The sequence below is a fragment of the Ascaphus truei genome, chromosome 2 (assembly GCF_040206685.1).
Source record: "Ascaphus truei isolate aAscTru1 chromosome 2, aAscTru1.hap1, whole genome shotgun sequence".
NCBI classification, from domain to species: Eukaryota; Metazoa; Chordata; class Amphibia; order Anura; family Ascaphidae; genus Ascaphus; species Ascaphus truei.
This window is the reverse complement of record NC_134484.1, coordinates 142,330,275-142,345,752: the sequence shown is the minus strand read 5'-3', so window position 1 is coordinate 142,345,752 and position 15,478 is coordinate 142,330,275. Positions and strand designations below refer to the sequence as shown.

The window sequence follows — 15,478 nt, the reverse complement described above, 5'->3', positions numbered from 1 at the left end:
GACAACATGTGCTTTGATTACACCAACTTCAGGCAAATTTCTTCTTTTCTAAATATATAAGACAAAGCATTTTGAGTATGTAACCCTCCGTACCTGCTCCAAAGGAGCTCACATCGGATTGACCATATACATTGCATTGCTCAGTCCCTCATACCTTTTCAGGGTGTTAGGTAGGTGTAGGCTGGGTGTGAATAAGCAGGTAGAAAAGGGAGGGCGCCAGGAACTTTTGTAAAACATAAAAGGTGCTTTATTTGGCAGCCGTCAGGTATTGACATACACTTGACAGAAAACTTGTGGCAAAACATAATACCCTAAACTTCATCCCCTGGTAGCTCTCACTCCTATTCTGGGGATTTGTTACCTGTAGTAAGGGATAAATTGGCACTCTCTTGCCTAGAGTTAGCAATGTCCCGTATCGGATGGGCCTTTCATGGCTATGTACCCCATACTTCTTCCATACCTATCTGATCAGGAGTGCATTAGGGACCTTATGGGCAAGAAAACCCAAACCAACCTGGAATAGGTGATACAAATGGATTACCTACACATTTTACAAAATATTAATCTGTTAGTGGCCAGCTAGTCATGGGTTGGCCATGACTAGCTGGCCTGTTGGACTTCTAAGGAGTTCTTAATGATATCTGTATTTGTTTGATTAGTTTATTCATTTGTAAGATTTTAATCTGGTGCCTGTGTTATATTCAGGTATCAAAAGGGTTCATGTATTTTCCGCCATAGAGTTTGTAATAATTCTTATTTCATAACCCTATGGTAGAAGTAGAATATATTCGCCTCCACCATTTCCTCCCTAGCAGTAATTAACTTCTGTTTATCGGTTGAGTTAATTACCAAGAAGCCATCACGGTTTTCATTTATATTTATTTTACTGCAGTGTTAGTAAGTTAAGATTATAACATTGCGGTAAAAACACCCATTATTGTTATTTCTTTTTTACCGAGAACGATATGAACTCTTAATCCTGGCCACAGTCTCAAGAAATGTACAATAACAAAAACAAACAACTTTGACAATTAGAATAAGGAGCAGGTATTCACAAAATGGGGTGGTAGTTTTTGCTGTAGATGGGGCCTTGTTGAATCAAACAGGAGACTAAAGAGAAGTTCAATCTTAGTCAGAGGAAAAAGACATTTGGGCTGTGGATGTGATTCAGGAACATGTTTTAACATGAACTTAATCACAGCTGTATATCCATACAAACAAGCCTCATACTCCAGAAGTAAAAATGTGAATTACCGCTGTGTAATTCTCTCTCTACAAGAGTTTCTTAAGGTTTCCTGTGAAACTTACTTTTATTTTTTAGATTTCATAATACAATAGCCACTTTTATTAACAATGGACATAACCTAGCAGATTTATTCTTGAGGTATAGTAGTTTATTGGCAATTATTCGTTTTAAGCACTATATATACATATTCTATCTATAGCTAACCATCATTAGTGAATCTCCAGAATGGAAACAAACAAAATAAAGATGCAGTTATTCCCTACGCATAGTGCAACCATGTCCTGAGTATACTGCGCTTAGTGCTTTAAAGACAGTATCCCAAGATTTCTTGCAGTAATCCAAATATATTATCAGTTATAACTGGCATTTCAGGAGTTACCATCACATAATTAAAGCAGAAGTTCAAGCAATATCATACATGTGTGTTCTGTACTATGAGAAAATATATGTAGCATTTAAAAAAATTAAAAAAATGAATGTTTTAAAGACATTTTTAATGTTTCTAATGTAGGAAGCATTTCCAAAGTGACAGCTCCTTCCCCTTCTGATAGGCTTTGGCTCTTGAGCCCCGCCTTCTCTCCAGCTGTGCACCAATTGTATCTAGTAACTGCCCAGTCACATAATATTCCAAGAACTATATTTCCCAAAATGCTGTGCAAGAACTGAATGAAATAACCCGGAGCAAGTGATCTATTACAGTCGATTACAGGAGAACTGGTCGATCTGCAGCTTAGCTAATCACTTGTCAGTGTGCAGATTGTATTGATGCACATATTGAATGGGGATTTTTTTTTATTTATTTTTTTAAATGGACTGCAGCTTTAAGTGTTATTATTGTGCACCTTCAAAGTGTTATACTGAGGGAAGATGGAGACAAAAATGTAGATAACCTTTTGTTCCCTTTTCCTAATGTCAAAAGAACTCTGGCAAGTCCGACTTGGCAAAACCTTCTCTGACTTGTGATTTGCGCCAACTGCAAGACACTTGATTGATGAGGAAAAAAAAGGAAAATTCATTTATTTTCCCCCACAATGTTTTAAAACTTGATCCGAAAAACCCTCAGTCCCCTAACATATTTCAATGCTGTAAAGTCAGAATAGTTCGATGATGAGTTTTTTTGGTTTAGAATCATGAAATTCCCTAAATTGCACTAATTTGGGTCCAACGACCTTAGCCACTCGTCACTCGCAGCTTTCTTCCACCTCCCCCCCCCCCCCCACAGCTGTGGCAGCAGAAACAGATTCAAAATGAATGATTTGTATAGTTTTTGGTCTTTGGAATATCTCTGCATTACAATGCCAGCCTACCAGCAGAAGGTAGGAAAACAAATGCAGTGCTGGTTGGGTCAGGTGAGGGGGCTTAGTTGTCATTACTGCTTGACAGCTTAATCTGTGCAGCTCTTTGTCAGCGTGTTTCATAGGTATTCAGGTGAAGGAGAACAGACATTTTAGAAACCTAGCAACATGTAATTTTGCAGAAATAAATGCCAGCTTACATTTTAAATTGCACCTGCTTGTTTCTATTACAATAGGCTTTAGTAAAAGGAACACCACAGAATCGTGACGAGTGTACCCATTATGATATTTCGCCTTTTTTTTTGTCCCTGAACAATCCACTCAAACCGGCATCCTTATCATTCATCTATTTGATTGGCGCTGCTAAGGATTGCTGTATAAATGAAAGGCAAAAGAACACCCATACATTGCATTGGTAATTTGTAATAATGTGTTATTTCCCTAAAATTCGGTGTTTTATTCATGTGCCCACAAAAAAGTATTCTATATTCCACTAAAGGTATTACCATTTACATTACATTTGCTTATCATTTTTCCTAGTTTCCTTTGGCTTTAAAGTATTATTGGGTTTTTTCTTTCCTTAGCTTGTCTCTAAAGGTATACAACTTTTATATACATAGATAGGCATTTAAGAAATTAGCCTTTTTACAGTCAAGACTGGGCAAGCACACAGGCACTTTCAAAGGAGCAATCCAAGCGGCCTCCCCCCCCACCCCCCCCCCCCCCCTGGGATTGAAGCAGTGGTTCTCCGGGGCTGAACCCCATTCGTTTCAGCACCGGGGACCCCCTGCTCCCAGAGATACTTACCACCGTATGGAGTGCCAGGTATCTTTGCAAAGTCTGAAGCACCACGCGTCACGTGGCCCAATAGAAAGCCGAATCTGTTGACATCACGGCTTCCTATTGGCCGGTAAAACACACGTAATCCGCCATTACATGAACCCAGTTAGCGAGTCGGAGTGGCTACCGGCACCCCATACGGAGGTAAGTATCTCGGGAACCAGGGGGTTCCCCGGAGCTGAAATGAATGGGGTTCAGCTTGGCAGACCACCTGCTTCAAACCTATGTTAAACCCCCCCCCCCAAAAAAAAAACGGGGAACTGACGCTTTCAGAGCTACATCTAGAAGTCAACAGGCGTTTCTGTGCGATAGTGCCTCAAATCGGTAATTTAATGAATAACCCCCACAGCACATTAACAAGCAACATAATTTCATACTGATACATTGCAAAGCTAAAGTGAAAGAAAAATGCTGGAGTAGTTTACCTCATATAAAGTAATGATGCCATATGTTCGAGCAGGTTCCCTCCACTGTAGAGAGAGCTTCTCTTCGTATGTACTGCTTTGGATTGATTCAAGAGGCACAGCGCTCGGAACTAGCAGGCAAAAAACAGCATGGACACATATAATCAACAGCAAGAAGTACCAATGTAATCAAAAGGAACATCAACATATAGCACATTTTTTTTCAAACCCAAGAACAAATGATGGTTTGCATTTGTATCGCGTGACAATATACAAAAAAATGTATGTATATATGTAGCCATGTATGTACAGATGTAGCTAAGCTAACGGGACTGCAGTGGTGTTGGCACCGAAGTATTAACACGGTGGGGGTCCCATGCTGAAGCATGGACCCCCGCAGCAAGATCGAGGCAGACACGGTCACCGGCGCCGCAAGCTTTTGCTTCTTCAACTGTGGCGCAGGAGACAGTGAATCTCGCTACATCGGTGTGTATATGTATGTGTATATATATATATACACACACATACACACACAGCGTCACTAATGTACGCACTCACTTTAAAACAATATCCAAATGAGAATTGACCCACTATCCCCGAGCATACAGAGGAAAAGCCTTGATCCCAAATAGAGGCCAGTATTCTATTCCAGACTCTCAATATTCTATTCTAATTCATCCACTATTGTCTATTTTTCTTGACTAGAGGAAAAGATCAAATAAGTAACAGTAAATTCAACAGTTTGTATCTTGAAACAAGTTGTAGTACAGCTATGCGTTAAATAAAACACTGCATGATATATTCACCAGGCAAGAATATTGTGCATTTATGAGGTGTCCTGAGAAAGAATATAGAAATAATGTCATATATGTTAACTCAGTTGCCGGGGGTCACCCATACATAGCCGCAACGTGATCAGGAGATGATGGGCCGGCTTTCCATTTCTAGGCTGTTTTTGTTTTGTTTTTGCAAAAGTCAACAAGGCCACCGAATTGACATCCTGGACAAGTATTTTTTTTGTCGGGAAAATCAGGGGGTTCATTTTATGGCAACCAAAGGCCCCTGGAAATAGGAGCAACACAATTGAACCTCCAAACTACAAATGTCACAGTAATTGGAGTGTCCTCAATGGAAAGATCAAGACCCCCAGTTTAGGTAAGGGGAGAAAATAATTTGGAAGTGTGTGGGGGAGTGGGGAAGTGTGTGGGGGAGTGGGGAAGTGGGTGGGGGAGTGGGGGGGTGGGGGGGTGGGGGGGAGGTGGAGATTTGATTGCAGATTGAATTTTTTGTGCAGAACTTTTCAGCTGTGAATGAGACAAAGTGAACACCTACCAGCACCAGAAGACATGTTACAGGCCATTAAAGTGAACTAAATGTACATGAATAGGCTGAGGTGTCTTCAGGTACCGCTTACTAATTGTTGCCTGATACTGTATGTTTTACAGAAATAATTTGAGTCTCCTCTCATAGAAACTTGTCAGTTAACATTAGAAATGCAATATCTGCTTAACAATTTAAAACATATAATTAAAAAGATACTCTAGCTAAACAAAAGAATTCACTGTGGACCGATTTAGAGACTCCAATCACACAGACGTTTTCTGAGCTGTCAGAGGGTAGTATGACAAGAACCGTGTCCTATATAGAGTACAGTACAGAACATATCCCAAAGCTTGTCCACATTAACACCCACAAAGCTTTTCATAGCTTGCTCCATCTGCAAAGACTTCCTGCTTCATTATATAGCAGTGCACTTATCCCTGAACATTTATTACAATGGCCGCAAGGTGACACATCTACTGTATGGTACAAAATTATGGCACAAGCAGTAGAACGATGTGTGGCAAATGTAGCACAGATCATGGCTGTCGCTAATTTGAGTCTTACTACTAACGCACAAATCTGTCCTCGGAAAAAGATCTCAGCCACACAACTTCAGGGTTGACTTTGATCTATGAACTTATTATAGAAAACACAATTATTAATATAGTAAAGCATGAACATTTCTTAGAAACAGGGGGGTGGGGGTTATTTTGTACATTTTTTCCCCATAATATAGTAAGAAAGAGGCCATGGTACTGGAGATATCACTGGTTTTGTTACAGGGAAATCCAAGCCTATACAGGGTTTTTCAGTTGTGACATTATTTGTGATTTTATTTGTCTTTTGTAAGAATTCAATTTATTTGCAGTACATGTATGTCTTATTTGAGATGTACCTGTGACAAGATCCTCAGAAAAAGCAGGTGGTTTGATGACAAAACACTTTTATATATAATTTGATTTGGAACATATTGGACACTCGAGTGCTTCGCTGAACATCACTACATATAAAATATATGCATAAGTACTGGTCTCAAGGACCATCATAGGAAATTTGAGCACTGAACGATTTGGTGAACATCTGTCAAATATATTTCAGCAAAGGTACTTCTCCTTTTATGAATCCTTTTTTCTTTTGCTTTCCACTGAACTTGATATTAGAGTCAGTTCTGTACATTTGCAGTTGGTTTTATTCACTTAGTTTGAAAAGAAGTGTAGATGGTTATCTTTTATAAGACTTTTACATGTGCAGTTATTATACCCTATTACCACCCTATGAAGTCAAATGAATCCAATATCGCTAAGTGGTATGTACTGATGAACGACTGAGCTCCCATTTCTCAGTCGTAATCAATATAAAATGATATATAGTATGAATAAACAGGTTTCTGAAACTGTTGATACTTCATCGTACGCTTATTCTGCAAACATGTTTTCCTGCTTAGTGCATTTCTCTTACATTCGTTTATACTACCTTAGCAATACAAAGTCAAAAGGAACTCGCGGAAACCAACACTGTATTCAGTGGTCAACCACCTCACATTCCTTTTGTGCAATGTTGCTATATTATATTCATAGTTCTGATGTCCATGTTAATATCTGTATGGGAATTTGCAATGCTTTCTTCCACTGCTTAGTTATAATAGGGGATGTGATTGATTGTATTCCTATCCCTTACCAGCTTGATTTATTTCTCTGATAAATGCCCCTGACACAGGGGAGGGGCCCGGTTTGTTATGCATGTGGGTGGGCCTAACTTTCCTGCATCCGTTCCTTTTAGCCTTGTTTGTATGCGGAGTTTGCTGCTCTTTGATTCATACCGGTGAATTCCTTGGGTTACTCTTTAGAATGTTGTCATATTGCCTTTGTGCTCTGTTTTGCTCATTGTTCTTGTAATTTGGGTAATTTCTATGTAAGAAGTCATATGTGTAGATTTCCTATGCTAAAATCTGAAATATTCATTCAGATGGAAATGCTGAAGAAATTGTAATACATATCCTTTGTTGTTACATTATAACTAATAATATCAAATGCTGTATAAAATTAAAAACAGGGATAGGCGGGGGTGGGCAGGGGAGTGGGCTCTTTTATCTGATTGGATAGGGTGCTAGAAGGGGCGTGATAAACACACATAGGCAAGGCATAGGCAAGAACAGAGCTCCTTTAAGGCACTCGAATAATAATGTGGTGAAATGGTAACGTGATTAAAACGTACGTTTTAATGCAAAGCCTTTATTAGCAAAATAAGTTACAAGCAGTGACGTTTAGACAACACATAATATACTCTAAACTAGGTGAATCATGTCACACATTATTGGGAAAAGTAGGTAATTCCACCCATTCCTCACCACTTGAATAATGAGTGGCGGGTATGTGTGGACAGGTTCACAAGGGATTATCCCCAAGAGCGCTGAACAGTGTTACTTCAAAGGCAGAACTGAGTCATCTGGTGGTCACTTTCTTCTCTGGTATTGGGGGGGATATTGGTGGTTTATAGTGGCTGCACTATTTCTCCAAATGATCCAAGTGATAAAACTAAAAAGATCATGCTATGTACAAAATAGATTGTTCTGCGTGCCTGTTTTGTTACATTCATTCTTAAACGTTGTTCAGCTGAAGCAGCAGCCTCCCCAGAAGCCTCTAGGACTTAAAGTCGTATAATGTTAGTACCTTGCTCCTGAGCATGTCCTGCTGTTTATTTTGCTTGTTAGAAGAGATTGAGAAAACCAAGACTTCTAACAGTGAGGTTACCATAGTTACCTTTAGACGGCACTGGTCTCTGGGGAGGACCCCATTTTAATAGCCCCGACACTTAATCTTTCAAATGCTTATTTCTCATGAACAGAGCAGCAGATTTAACAACTGAAACAGTGCTAGAAAGGGCAATAATATGCCTGTTCAAGTACATAAAAATGGCAACCAGTGCAGCCTGCTGCTTTAACTCCACATACTGTAGCTGACATTGCTGCACACATGACTGATTTAAACTTGAAAACTTACCATCTTCATCAGTCTGTACTACAAGTTCTGGACTTTCTTTTCTCCCCTCGGGGTTCATGAGTACAAGCTTCACACTGACATTGGTGAAAGGAGACAGGTTTGTAATGGTATGCTGGGGGTGTGAGCTTTCCGCATCCCAGCTCACTTCCTCTCTGACTTGCTCCTGGCCTCCAACCTGGTATCTGTAGTAAATGGTGAGGTTGTAGCGATGGCAACGAGTAACATTGTATCCAAACGGCTCCCAACGGATGGTGATCTGCCTTGACTTTATTTCTACCACTTGTAACTTCCGTGGTCCATGCATAGGATCTGTGGGGAAAAAAAATACATTGTGTTTGTGATTTCCAAATGCAAGTTTGATCTACCCAATGCCTAGTAGTTTCAGACACTTCATGGAATACCGTATATATCAATCACATGCCACATGTTCAGAAGAAGGAAATTATATTGCCTTGATACACGGAGCTCGTAAACTACCGTATTTCCTCGATTCTAAGACGCACCATTATTCCAATTTTCACGTCTGAAATGGGAATGCGTCTTAAAGCTGCAGTTCAGTATTTTTTTATTTTTTATTTATTTTTTTACTTCAATATTTTTATGTGGGCAATCTCTAATTACCTAAAGAACTGTATAGCTGCAGGTCAATTCGTTCTCCATGTATTGATAGGTCGAAATTTGGTGACATAATTAGTGAAGGGATCTGTTTATATTCTGCTTGTCAGTCAGTGGAAGCTGATGAATATTCATGAGCACTCCTGCACTGACATGTGCTAGAGGGAGGGCAGGGCTGACAAAGGGGTGTGCCAGGGCTTGTGACAGGACATGAAGGGGCAGTGCCTTAGCAAATGGCTGTTAAAATAGAATACAAGAAAATTGGTCTTTCAAAGTTGTTTTTTTAAAAACAGAAAATGCTAAAAGTATTTTTTCTTACTACAGAACTGATTTATTAAAAAAACAACACACATGCAGGATATTGACTGAACTGCAGCTTTAAAATCGATATTAAAAAAATAAAAGCCGCAGCGATGATCTGGAGCAGCTGGGATCTTTACAGCGCTCAGCAGCAGCTCCGATCACGCATACACCCCCCCCCCCCTCTACTCCCCCATGCAACTCTCTGTGAACTGCAGGAGGTGCAGAGGGGAGCAGCCGGAGCAGAGATGTTTCCAGCTCCCAGCAATCTTACCCTGCTTAGACCACCCCCTGCTCCCCCTACACCGGCGACTCTCTGCGGGACCGGAACTGCAGGAGGTGCACAGACAGTGTAAGTATCACATGATCCAATGAATGAATGTAGTGCTGGGCATAAAGTTGTAGTGTAGTATAGTGTCGTGTGGATAAATGTATGCTGTAGTCTGCTAGTAAAAAAAATATTTCTGCACATTTAATGTAGCGTTTTTTCCTCAACATTTTTTAATACTGTCACGGCCCCTTTTATTCTCCAACATCTCCGATTTTGTTTGGGTATTTTTTTCCAATGCCACGCTCTTCACCGCGTTTATGCCGCATTCATGCCGAGACAGCCCTAATACAATGCACGCGGCCGCGGCTTTAAATACCGGAACATGCCGCATCAAACACTGCGCCTGCCCGCGGTTTTAAAAGTTGCGCTGAAATGGCCGCACGAGGCTAAAGGCGGCCGCCACTGTAAATCAAGGATGCGTCTCAGAATCCAGGAAATACGGTATATATGTTGTAATATATAGATTAATGATAGAATTACAACTGAAATCTTGAAAGAAACTGGGGAAGAAGTAGAGAAAAATGATTGCAAACCTATTTACATATAGGTTAAAGAACAGGACAATTTGAGAACAATGGAGCAATGCCATAGTTATCCTCACCCACAACAAAAGGAGACAAAAAGACCTCAAGTGCTACACACCAGATCAGTCTACTTCCAATCATTTGCAAGATTTTTACGAAGATACTCACTAATAGACTACAGCAGACCCTGGATTTTGCCCAGCCTAGAGAACAACCAGGATTTCGCAGTGGATACAACATAATGGACCACATCCAAGTCGTTCAAGTACTGATATCCCAAAGTAATGAATATGATCTACCACTCAGCTTAAGATTCATACATTCTAAAAAATAATTTGATTCTGCCTGCACCTCAGCGGTTCTAAATGCATTAAGAAGACAAAGTGTTGAAGAAACGTAAATTGATATTATGAAGAACATTTACAAGAATGCTGCATCAACCATAAGATTACATGACACGCAAGATAAGGATCAGCAAGGGAGTGCGACCGGAGACACCATGTCACCAAAGCTATATCAACAGACGAAGAATTATTCAAGACATTGCATTGGGGAAAAAAAGGAATCAAAATCAACGGGGAATACTTGAGTCACGTACGATTTGCAGACGACATTGTTATTTTTGCCACATATCCAGAAGACCTCCAGCAACAAATTAGAGAACTTGCCAAAGCAAGTAAGGAAGTGGGCCTCCATATAAATCTCAGCAAGACCAAAGTGATGATCAACTCATGTGCCTACCTTGGCCTGGAATGACAATGGATGGGAACCTGTTGAATTAATCAATAGGAGAATGAAAATGGGATGGAGCGCATTTGGAAGAAACAAGACAATCTTACAAGGGAATTTTCCACTGTGCCTCGAGGAAAGTTTTTGACCAGTGTATACTGCCTGTGGTCATGTATGGATGTTAAACTTGGACCCTAAATGCCAAGATAATTCAGAAGCTTCCGACATCCCAAAGAAGCATGGAGAGATGTATGCTGGGTATTACCCGATGAGACAGGAAAAAGAATGAATGGGTTCTAAACCAAACAAAAATCTGTAACATCACCACAAGGGTGAAGACGGAGGAAGAGAGGAGAACTCTCGAAACTTTGTCCTATGACATAAATTGTTAGTCCAAATAAAAAAGGTATCACCTAATACTGAATAACTCATTTATTCTGCTCTATCGCAACTGGACTAACACGGCTATATCCGTGTTATATATATATATGACCTGCCTGGCTGCATAAACACTCCAGAAAAACCAAAACAACACTTGGTTTCCCTCTTCAATATTATATATATTCACAGGGGCTTTACTTTTTACTTTAGGTTTGGTTTTGTAATTTTGAGAATTTGCGAGGCTTGGCGACATATTTTGCTACTTTATTTACACAAATAATAATAAATGTATGAGTGACTCAAACCGAGACCAAAATATTGAAAACTCAGTGTAACTAATTCTGCTGTCAGCAGTTAGGAATAGATACTAAATAAAATGATAACCTTCCATTGAACCATTCCCGATGGATACTACTGTACTATGAAGTATACATTTCTTTTTTTTTTCCATTACTGAAGTAGTTACAAACCCTTTTTTCCCCAGTGTCCCAGTTCACTTGACAAACTGGCAGTGTCTCCCTCAGCATTATCACCATATATGCCCCATTGGCATGAATCATGAGGTCAACTGAGACACCCTGGGTCCACTGATTCATGATAAGAGAGTGGGATTGCTTCCCTGCAGAGTGCAATGTTTGTCAAGACTGAAGTTTAGTCAGGTAATGCCTATCAATTCCCCAGATTGTGCCTGTAGCATTCGACATACAGCAGTGCTCTCCTCCTGCCACCTAAGCTGGGTATCAGGCAGTGAAGCCTGACAGTTGCAGTTCTGACCTAAGGGAGCAGCAAGCCCATTTCTAGCCTCTGGCACTTTAGAATCCTATTTAATCAGTGATCCTAGCTTGTTGTACTTCTGCTCTCTTTCGAATAAGGAGCAGGAACTGACTGATAGAATCAATTTCCATTGCTGGTTCAATTCATAGCTCATTTCTTTTGAATTTACACTTTAGCTTCTATTACAACGGCAGTGCTTCTTTTCCCCTGAAACTCAATTTCAAAATCTCTGAGACATTTAAGGTGTAATTTTAGGATACTGCCAATGATAATCAAAACCTGGCTTAGAAATAAAAAGATCTTGCTGTAGGGGTCTTTACTTGTACTGATGCTGTGCATGAATATAAATATGCAAACTAGGAACATTGTACCACTATGAATTGAACGTCCTTAATTCAGTTCCAAAAGAAAGTTTTAATGACAGAGAATGATGCATCTTCATTTAGTCCTTAGCAAGTTACAAATGAGACTATTCCTTGTGAAGTCAAAATGACACCATTGCATTTTCTGCCTAGCAGCTACATTTAGATAGTTATATAGCCAGTTTCATATTTAACCAAGCAGTCAAAAAGTGTTGTACACTCTCGAGCACTGCTGTGGGAGGCTTGAAAAAAATGTGGAGTGGACCTTTGTCCACCCATCACCTATACTACAGTTAAAATAAACTTGAATCAACTGTTGTAACTATTATATTGCAGTACTAACGTTTCCGTGGTCAAAACTATTAAGGTGTTTTTGACTGCCACAACATTAATATTATTTTCAGACATGTTGAGCCACCATTGTTAAAAGTTATATGTTAAGGTTTTCTGGCTAAGCTGTTGTGATTTCCGTAAAAAGGTAACTATATCATTCGATTTCAAAGAGTGAGCCGCTGTTGGAAATATGGAAGCCTGCGTGCAGAGGGTGTCTACATTCAAGACAATACACTTGACAGGTCTGAATTAATTAGTTAAAAGTATCCTTGTGTTAAAATGATGCTCGAAAGGCAAGTTTGAGGAAAGACGCTGAACAAGTAGCATAAGCTTTTTTCCTACACAACTGTTTTGCAGTCACTGTCCAAGTGTAATTTGTCCTATTGTTGCAGAGGTCACATCATACAGTTGTCTACAACATTTAAAGATGCCAGATCAAGTATGAGGAAAACTGATTGAAGGGTGAAGGGGTAAATTCGACACTGCCTGAAGTAGCCAATCACAAAAATCCCCATTGACTTGAATAGGGGTTTTTCACTGTTTCTGGTAAAGATTTACCCTCTTGGAATACAAATATATACATTGTTTAGCTAAAATAACATCTTTATTTGTATGTGTAACAGCAGAACGTAATTTTAGGACACGCTTTTAAGACATATAGGGCTATATTTACTAGGCGGTGTTAAGCCATAAGTGAATGAACTGTAAGGTGTCTTATGGCTCGGCACGCTTACTTAATATGACTCATACCCTTGTCCTGCGGTCAAGGACCAAACAGCTTGGCAAAAACTGATTTCATATAATAGACATCATAGTAATAAAACTGTGGTCATACAAACACCAGTACATTTTATGTTTACAAATGTTCTGCTTCTTAAAAAATATGTTGAATTATTAAAACCTACTTCTCTCTACCTATAACATAGACATACTGCAGAAATGTAAACAAAGATTTGAAAACCCCTTTGCTTTCTTTTTATAAAGGAATTTGCTCCCTTGCCACTCTTTTGTACTAATAATTCAACCACCAAGACCGTACAAAAAAAAAAAACAAAAAAAAAAAAAACTTTCTTCTGTTGTATTGTGTAGAAATTATACTTTGTTGTCACAAATAACTGAAAACAATACTTAATAGCAATATGTTTTCGCATACAGATGCAGCGGCCGTTATCCAAACATTTCACGATTTGTATTCCTGGGCATACAGTACCCAGGTCGTGCCGCATGGTTTCTTCAAACTTTCCTGCGTTAAGACGCGTGTTTACTAGTGTTTTTATCAGGTGTAGAAAATTGCATTTTAGCATTGTCTGCAATAACGTCGAGAAACTCAAGTGGGCGATCGCGAGTTGTCTTAAAATCTAAAAATCTAAGTGCAATTCAACCTGTCTTTTATTGCCGTACAGTTCTGAAAGTGTGTGTGTGTAATTGTAATTTGAAGATTAACGTTACGAGCTCATACTGTACATGGGAAAGAAGTCCTTTCTGAGGCTCCTTACCATACACAAATCCTCTAGCTGTACAAGATTAAAAATATGAGCACACACAACAAAAAGTATTTTTAACGAATTAAATGTTGTATTTGTACAGGATAATAAAGGGAAAAGGAGTAATACAAAAATACAACTTCGCCTCTTCTTCCGAATGTAAAATATTTATTCCGTGCATGCGTGTACGGTATGTCTACTTGGAACCTGGTTGAAACGCATATGCGTGTCATCACATTTATGCGCATGCGTGTATGTCAAATTGGAACCTGCGTCCTTTTGGTAGAGATTTGTAGGAGTTGCACACCTACTGTATAACAACGATATTGGCCACAGCAAATGTCAATTGAAGGATTGCTCTCAAGGTATAATTCTAACAAATTAAAGCAAGATTACCTATAATTTTAAAGGAACATTTAGAATAGAAAACAAAAGACAAATTGACGTTGGGTGGTTTTGTGCTAGATTTATTAAAGGAAGTAAACAAATCTTATGCAAACCATCTTTTGTATACTTGTGCAATAATATCCTAGAATCTACTAAGCTTGAATGACACAAGTAAATGATCCAGACAAACTTTTGTGTGTAAAATTGAATACAAATAGATCACCAGGCTGATTTACGGTCTATAGCTTTTCATGTTGCGGTCTAAAACTTTTCAAGTCCATGAAGTTGGAGACGTTGAAAGCCACACAAAAAGCAAGGAGACTGCAGCCAAGAAAAGGCAGTGGGTGAGACGGGAACCAGGGTCAGAGTCAAGATTCAGTCCTGGGCCCCGAGAAAGCTATTTCAAAGCTGACCCAAGTACTAGGTAGAGCAAAAGAGGAGGACAAAGAGGTTGGGGTGTTCCACTATAGGTAAAACTACCAGAACACTAGGTCCTATTAAGATTTCACTCAAGTACAGCTATCATTCTACCCCTTTATAAGTCACTAAAGGTAAAAGTGGAAACTTCGACAACCAGGAATCTGGTCACTGTGAATATGCTGCAGTTTTTCGTTTATTTAGGGTCTAGATCATGGTGTGTGCGCTCTTGATAGAATTTCACAGATGACATTTCACATTCTTTTCATTAACTTTTGAAGCTTGAACACTGCAAGCAACAAAAACGCCAAAATTGATCCAATTCAGCAATTGATCCAATTCAGCACTCTGTGATACATACATCCGCAGCACTCAAAGGGTTAAAAAAAAACACTGGTACAATTTGTACTCATCCACCAAGCACCTACCAACATTACATAAGTCGATATTAGCAACTACATAACTTTGCACTCCTTGATTGTTTGGTACGTTTTTCAGATAACCATAAACTATGTTAACAATAGGCACTTTCATATCTGCACGTTCTATATATTTTCATGCTTTTACAAGCTTTTTAAAGATTTTCTTTCAGTCGTTTCAGAAATGATATTCAAAGATAACATCACCTTGATTTATTCAATGTACTGTACATACAGCTCCATTTCACTAATAAAACAAGCTGATATATTTGTCTTTATATATATATATATTAGTACTAATGCACTATATACGCC

At 39.1% G+C, this 15,478-nt stretch overlaps 1 protein-coding gene across 14 annotated transcripts in view; it reads right to left on the bottom strand.

The window, feature by feature from the left end:
• PTPRM (protein tyrosine phosphatase receptor type M) overlaps positions 1 to 15,478 on the bottom strand; it is a 791,475-nt gene that overhangs the window by 413,344 nt on the left and 362,653 nt on the right. For all 14 annotated transcript variants that reach the window (XM_075585347.1, XM_075585335.1, XM_075585339.1 and 11 more), the window contains exons 8-9: positions 8,108 to 8,416; positions 3,807 to 3,916 (exon numbers count right to left, since the gene is read on the bottom strand). In XM_075585347.1, the coding sequence (XP_075441462.1) occupies positions 3,807 to 3,916; positions 8,108 to 8,416 (419 nt within the window). The remainder of the gene's footprint in view (positions 1 to 3,806; positions 3,917 to 8,107; positions 8,417 to 15,478) is intronic.